Consider the following 7,360-nt stretch of genomic DNA (forward strand, 5'->3'; position numbering starts at 1 on the left):
TCCACTTTGCATAAAATATGACCTTGAGAACATAATTAAGATATGATTTGAGAGAGCTGGATTACTTAAACACATCAAAACCACCATACCGTTGAAAGTGACCCCGATTGAAAACTATGGGTCAACGACACATGGCGGCGCTTCTTCTTTGAGTCATTCTTTAGGATTCCGATCCTCTTCAAGTTTGTCTGTCGGGACAAATTAGATGAAGCTCTGGCGTAGATTCCTGTCAACTCTTCGGGGCGGCGAGGTTAGAGTTTCTCGCCGTGCATAGGCAACCGCGAGATTTGGTGTCAGATTCTTCAGATCCATTCAATGATGATGATTGTGGCTCCGAAGCGTTGGTCATTAGAAGCACGTGCATAAAGACTTCCCGGCTATCGTCGACAAAGCCAGGCCAACTATAGTATGAGAATGGCGACAAGAACGGTCATGTGGTGGTCCATGGACCTCAATGTAATTTTTATCACGTTTAAGATGCTTTGTGCTTCCGCTGAATCTTTATAATAGATCTGATTCTTCTAAATAAAAAACTTGTATTATAGTTTTTCCTACATTTTTACATGCTTGGACTTTGACAAAAACATCCCGAACAGCGCTTGCACCCTTGCACGTACACTATCCAACAGAAAAGGCCCATGCATTTGGTGTTTACGTCTGTTCACTGGAAAAGCTCCATGTCACTACCATGTAGAATATCAGATCATATTATCCAGCGAAATCCACATTTGGCACTCATACTGAAGACAATAAGAACAGAACAGCACACATCGACTGACGGAATGGAACCTCTGCTATTAGATTTAGCATCTACAAAGATGCCTTACACCATCTATGACCCACAGCGTAAACGCTTGGTTAAGAAATGTCGTATATCTAACATGGACTACCGCAAAAAAATTCTCAAAATATGCAGGTACAGATAACAAGTAATGAATCATTCTATCACTGCTACTTTCTCTAATTCACCTCCAGGTGTCTCCTGAAACAGCTTTCCGTGCCTACTAGCAAGATATCCAAGCAAAACGTGTCGTGGAGAAAAGGAACGTGCAAGACCAATCGGTCGATCGGCGGAGCTTCCAAAGAGGGTCTTCTCGTAGTTCTCGGACTATCCAGGAGGAAGATAGGATGATGGTCAATCTGGCATGAAGTTTGCTGCCTCAACCAGACTCAAAACTTTAGAAAACCGTGGTCATCTGCTACTGAGACCGCCTGTTTGTGTCCGGGTTACATGGGAGAGGCGTGATGAAGGGATCAATGGGGCTTCCTCGTCAACAGCTGCAGCTTCTGTTGCCAGAGCTCCAACTGCCACACCTCCAACAACAGTTTCATCGATACTGTCAATGGAACTGTCGGGTTTGTATATGTTGACAACCTTCTTATCCTGAAAGAGGAAAAGGGATGTATCAGAAACTGAAGGCAGCCATTTCATGACTGGAAGGACAGAGGAACGCTTATATTATACAACTTGACATCCCCGAGAGACAAACTCCAAAACTAGTATCCGTTGATTAATAAGATGTTTGTGACCAGATGAGAACCAGAGTGACATACGTTACAAATTCGAACCATATGTTCTACGTATCAACTTTAGTGGAAGCTAAGTGAAGAAACAGCATGCCAGGCGTGTCTGACACTAAGATGGTCGCTGTCAGGTGCTCAGATGATTGCAAAAGTTTGTTAGATGGTAGAACAAGAATAAGCTGAAGAATAGAAGATACAAAGGCATGCACGGAATGGTGAGAGAACTAAGGAATAAGAATAGTCATCTATGGTCCAACAACCTCATATGTCCTGTCTGACAACACGATACACATCAGCAGGGCAAAACAATTGAATTTTTGTACTACAGGTGTCATACGCAACACCGAATAAAAGTTGGGAGAAGGAAAGGAAATGGAAAAATATATATGAAAAATGCACAATAATGCCCTCTGAAGTAGTGATACATCAAAGGCTGCGGCTTCTCTTGATGACATTGTACAATGGACGACCTTAAAAAACTAAAGAAAAATAAATATAGAAACTACAGTGTGAGCTGTACACTAACCTTGGTAGCTCTATCAGCAGTATTATCAATTGGAAGTTGAATTGCTGTCACATCTTTCATCTTCAAATAATTGTACATGACAACGCCAGAGAGCGCTGCACATTAAATTACTACAAGTTAAGAGCTTGTTCGCAAAATATATATATTCAAAACAGGCATATCAACTTATTATTACAAGATCCATTTGCAAATTATATCTCGACGGAAACTGAATGCATAATAATTACCAACAGCATATCCAATTATGTTGAGGCTTGTAATGGTAGATTCAGGAAAGATAACGGTCGAGAGGGCAATAAGTATCCAGTCCTTTAGAACTCCTGCAACTCTCACAGTGACTGCTCCTGTTCTTCCAATAACTAGGAATATGGATATGTTTAATGCAAATGCAGAAAGTGCATTCGAGAAAAATATCCAATAATTGAACTGAATTGGAGAGATGTCCATTTCTGGCTTTTCCAGTAAATACCATGGACCAAATAGGAAGATGAAACTGCATGAAAGAATAATACATTAGATAAATTGCATCTAGAATAAATGTGGAAGACTAAAGCAATTTAGAGACATATAGAACATGCAATATTTAGTTATATTACAGAACAAGTTGCATAATAACCTCAAATGGAAATGATAAAGGCTGCAAAGGAATGTCTATGAAAGATATGCCCACAGCATGTTTTAAAAAGAAACAGCATTGAGCTAGTCATTAGTATTGGCAAACTCTGCTTGCTTTACTCAACATATATAGCTTATAGAATAGTGCATATGGTTTGGTTTCTAGTAATGCAAAGAAGCTCTTCTGGAATAAACTGAGAGAGTTCATACTTAATTAAATCATTATGAGCAAATGCTATTCTAAAGCATGAAAAGGAATGACACTCATAAGTCATAACAATCATGAGAAGTCAAATGTTTCTAGATGCATGTGTACTTCACAAAGTATAGGATTTCAGCTAACTAGGCTTACGACAAAATTGACTCGACACTCAACTAGACTAAAATGGGCAATGCTATTGCTAAGCAACGGCCAACGGGTTGTAGATGGCTAAACAGAATTGACGGTTTATGCTTAAAAAACAAATATTCCTTGTAAAGTACATTTGACTATAATTTCGCGGATATTAATCTAGTACCAAAACATTGTAAAGTAGAACACTTTATAACGAGTAAATAGTCATCCAATATAATTTAAGCCCTTCAATATATGCACATGATTCTTTGGTTAACATATAGGCAACATATGTTATGAACCTAAATTCACCAATGAACATGAAGACTTCAGTAATATGACCAATCAAATATAGCAAGTTAATTAATTTTGACAACTCATTTGAACAGAGTCCTGGAGAAAAGTAGGCAGCAAATGTTTGTTAGTAACAACCTCATATAAGAGTCCTAGTGTCATATAAAGAAGTCCTAGCGAAAGTTGTCATGAACAGATAAACCTACCACATATGGGCTTGTTGCATAATGCATATGTACGTCTACCAGAAACATTACATGATTACAGAGTTTGAACATACGCCTAATAGGATTATATATGTATTTTGATATGCCTTTTGGGAACTACTGATTCGGTTCAGAATATCCATATACTAAAACCAATAACCATAGCGTGTTCTAGTTTATTTTTACACACATATATTACAAACATAGTTGAGTGGCCTCAATCTCATGTAAAGTTGTCATCTCTATTCCTTAAGTTGGCATCCCTATCCATCATCTATCAAGCATTAAGAGCATTTTAAGTCACTGGCTCATTAGTATCACTTAAGAGAATTTAAGAAAATGTCAGTCGTCATTTTTCCAAGTATTCTGTTAGATAGAAATGATAATTCACATATTTTTGTACAAGGATTCTGCAAGAGAGAATATAATAAGCAAGCAAGTATTCAGAATTTTAGAGAAAGTATCCGGTACCTGCAAGGCGCTATGTAATACAGGCTTGTAATAGGATTCAGGGTTAATCCCTTTTTTTGGAGGAGGACCTGTGTCAGGACCAGCCTGAGGGCTTCCGCAACAATGCCAGTTACTTGGTATAATGTTCCTATCACATTAAAATGAATCTCCCCATATGATGAAACTACAACACCAACACTGACCAGCACCATGTTCAAGAAAAGGTCCCGTCTTAATTTGTCAGTACCACATAGAACGGCCATTATAAATGTTGCCACAGGCACTGCAATTCGAATTAATTCAAATCAGTACCATATCTTAGCGACAATATAAGGAAGGTGTGTAGTAAACTCACTCAAAGCCTTGAGCATTTGAATGAAGGCCACTGAAATGTATAAGTATGCTGTATTTCCGAACCTGTAAAATAAAAACAAAAATCAATAAATTTTTGCATGAATATTATGTGAGGGAGAGACATGCTGCAAAACCTGAGTTAAGACAACTCTAAAGAAAAGTAACAAACTGCCATTCAGTGGACAATAAGTACTATATGGAGCTTGAGAATGGAAAGTAGTAAATTAACTTGGTATAGAATGTTCAATTTGTAAACATAACCAGATTAAGTCAAAGGCTCCTTTGTCCATACAGCAACCGATGTCAACTAAGATTGCTATTGCATTAAGCAATTTCACATAATAAGGAAGTTGCATCATCCAATTCCAAGCAACAGGTATATCAGGCAAATTGGGCAATAAGACAGTCCAACACAAAGAACATCGTAGCACCTGCTTGGTTTGCAAACAACTTCAACACAAACACATAATCATTTCAAGGCAAACAATTCGGTTGATACAAACACCAACGATGCAAGTATGCATGCAATATTAATAGTCGAAATTAGTTTAAGATGCTTCACCATTTTAGGCATATATACATTCACATACTACATGCCTGCATAGGCTTGCCGTTGCATGTAGGGTATTGTAAAGAAGCCTAGAGAAATAAAAAGAGATGGAAAAAAAACTTCACATTGTCTTCAATCAGCTTACCAAAGACTTGACGCAAAGAAGGCACTAATGGGAATTACAGATGTGGCATATCTGCATCAGGGAGGACACAAATTGCTAAGATTCAGCTTTATACAATGAAGGAACAAAAAAGAATGATCAGCTTTATACAATGAAGGAACAAAAATGATTGCTCGGCTTTATCAACGAAGGAAGAAAAATGAATGCTCAGCTTTATACAATGAAGGAACAAAAATGAATGCTCTTACATTTGGAAAGTCATCTTGACAGGTGCAACAACCTGGATAACCAAAATACAAGTGACTCCGTTAGCTCATCTAGGAAAAACAAAATGACATCACTAGAAAAACTAACAATTCAATTACAGCTAGTAGCCCAAGCTTTGCATATGTTCTTGCCAGAACAATTGCTGCATGAGAATATTATTGATTTACAAGTCGTTCTGTTGAAGCAGGCTCACCATTATTCGTTAAATAAGAGACAAGATTTTTTTGAAGGGAAAATAAGAGACAAGATAGTAGTACACAAGGATAATAGAAGGCTCTATCAGGGAAGACCGGAAGTGGCATGGAGAAACATACCTTGAAAACACGGACTAGGAAGAATGCCACGACTCCAGAAAATGACATGTGAATCATTGTGAGAGTGATAGGAAAGGGGAATTTGAAGTACTTGGGAGATAGCACCCACTGTAAAAATAAACAAAATATTTTTGAGAAAAACATACATACATCATAATCAAAGTCACATATACACAAGAAAGCACATAATACCAAAAACAAAAGGGGTTAAAGAACACAATGCTTTGGAGTTTGGATCTGCACTATTAGCATGCGAATAGAAGATTCCTCAAATTGGTCAACCCTTTGAGCTACATTATACTACAGATTACTGAAAATGTGACGCAGCAAAACCTTGATTCACCAAACAAGACAAAAACACCTACAGAGCATAAGTGGCCTTGTAATAGACCGCGCACCAAATCAACAAGTTACGGGCAATCAAAGTAGCAGGCATTCACACTGGAGCTAGCAAACTTAATCGACACTACACCTGAAATCGTCGACGGGAAATAAAATACTATCTAAATGAAACCGTGAACAGGACGAATGTTAGTTCATCATGACGTCGTCAGTTGCTCCACTCCGCCACATAGTGGGACTGGGCACAAACAAATATTTCCGAGTGGCGAAGCCGGCGCTAGAAGGGGACGTACTTTGTTGAAGAGGATGACCCCCGACGAGAGGCAGATGTAGATGAGCAGGTAGAGGTAGGTGAGCAGGAGCTGCCTGCTGATCATCATCGCCGTGTGCGCCGCGGCGGCGCCCTCCCCCCAGCGCGCGGGGTGGGTGCGGCGCCTCGCGTCCTTCAGGGGGGCGGGGTGGGGTGGGGCGGGGTCGCTCGCCCGCACGCAATGGCGGCAGCCGGGGCCGCGGCGGACCTGCGCCGGTGCGGCGGCGAGGGGGCGGGCGATCTGGCGCGCGCGTGCCGCCGCTCGCGGTGCGGTGCGGAGATTGGGGGGGGGGGCGGAAATGGGATGCTTCGGAGAGCTCGGTGGGTTTTCTGCAAAAGGTGAGTGAGCGGAATGCCAGCAGTGGAGCGTGGCCTCGCTGCTTTTTTATGGGGTGGTTTTAGAAATTTTTTATTTATTGAAACGAGGGAGCGCAAAATACGGTGTTTTTCTTATATTTTAATTAGTAAAACGAGGCGGAATCTTTGGGTGCAAGCGTGCCAGCGAAGTCTGGAAGGAGCCTGCTACGACCGATCGGGCCTACTTAACACGAGTCAACTGCTATCCCTGAGCTTAGGGCGCTTCTTTGGTATGTTTAGGGGCAACGTCGTCAAGGGCGAGACCACTCAGCCAACTCGAAGAATGCTCAGATTTGAATGCGGTAGTTTAGAGCAACTTCAACAGGGTGACCCATTTCATCCGTTTTACGTCGGCGCGGATAAAAGTGACGGTCCAACGCGCCGACCTAAATTCAAATCGTGTCCGTCCAGCGTCCGCGCTGATCCGTTTTCCGCTCAAATTTGCGTCTGGAATGCGTCGGCGCGGCAAAGCGGGCGCGTCGCGCGTCTCCTCGCCGTCCGCCGTGTCCCCATCTGGCGGCCGTCGAACTACGACAGTCAACATAATTTATTATGACCGCCCACTTTGGGCCCACGCGTCAGCAACGGCGGTCGTTTTTTTTTAAGCGGGGCGTGCGGCGGGGCCTCCTCATCCACTACCACTCGGCCCCCGTCCCCATCTGGCCACCCCTGCCACCACGCCAGCGACAACCCTAGTCACCGCCAGCATGGGTTTCTTCTCCAGCGTCGGCAGCAGCCGCAAGGGCAAAGCCCCCGCCCGCCATTCCCCCTCCCTCCCCGCCCTCCCCGCGCC

At 41.9% G+C, this 7,360-nt stretch overlaps 1 protein-coding gene across 1 annotated transcript; it reads right to left on the bottom strand.

Moving 5' to 3' along the window:
- Window positions 1–775: 775 nt before the first annotated feature.
- LOC125550359 (probable sugar phosphate/phosphate translocator At1g48230) lies at window positions 776–6,520 on the bottom strand. The gene is made up of 9 exons (XM_048713337.1): window positions 6,194–6,520; window positions 5,559–5,666; window positions 5,226–5,257; window positions 4,999–5,049; window positions 4,305–4,366; window positions 3,971–4,232; window positions 2,278–2,543; window positions 2,051–2,145; window positions 776–1,384 (listed from the first exon to the last, which is right to left on the bottom strand). The coding sequence occupies exons 1-9, from the start codon at window positions 6,278–6,280 to the stop codon at window positions 1,193–1,195; spliced, it is 1,155 nt and encodes a 384-aa protein (XP_048569294.1). The 5' UTR covers window positions 6,281–6,520; the 3' UTR covers window positions 776–1,192.
- Between the last annotated feature and the right edge of the window lie 840 nt (window positions 6,521–7,360).

This window comes from Triticum urartu, chromosome 4, assembly GCF_003073215.2.
Source record: "Triticum urartu cultivar G1812 chromosome 4, Tu2.1, whole genome shotgun sequence".
In the NCBI taxonomy this organism is placed as follows: domain Eukaryota; kingdom Viridiplantae; phylum Streptophyta; class Magnoliopsida; order Poales; family Poaceae; genus Triticum; species Triticum urartu.

Excerpts from the sequence above, each read along its gene's own strand:
- LOC125550359 (XM_048713337.1), bottom strand. The coding sequence starts at position 6,280 with ATGATGATCAGCAGGCAGCTCCTGCTCACCTACCTCTACCTGCTCATC. Across the intron at positions 5,050-5,225 it reads GTCAAGATGACTTTCCAAAT|ATATGCCACATCTGTAATTC; the intron begins GTAAGAGCATTC and ends TCCCTGATGCAG. Across the intron at positions 4,367-4,998 it reads TTCTTTGCGTCAAGTCTTTG|GTTCGGAAATACAGCATACT; the intron begins GTAAGCTGATTG and ends TTTATTTTACAG.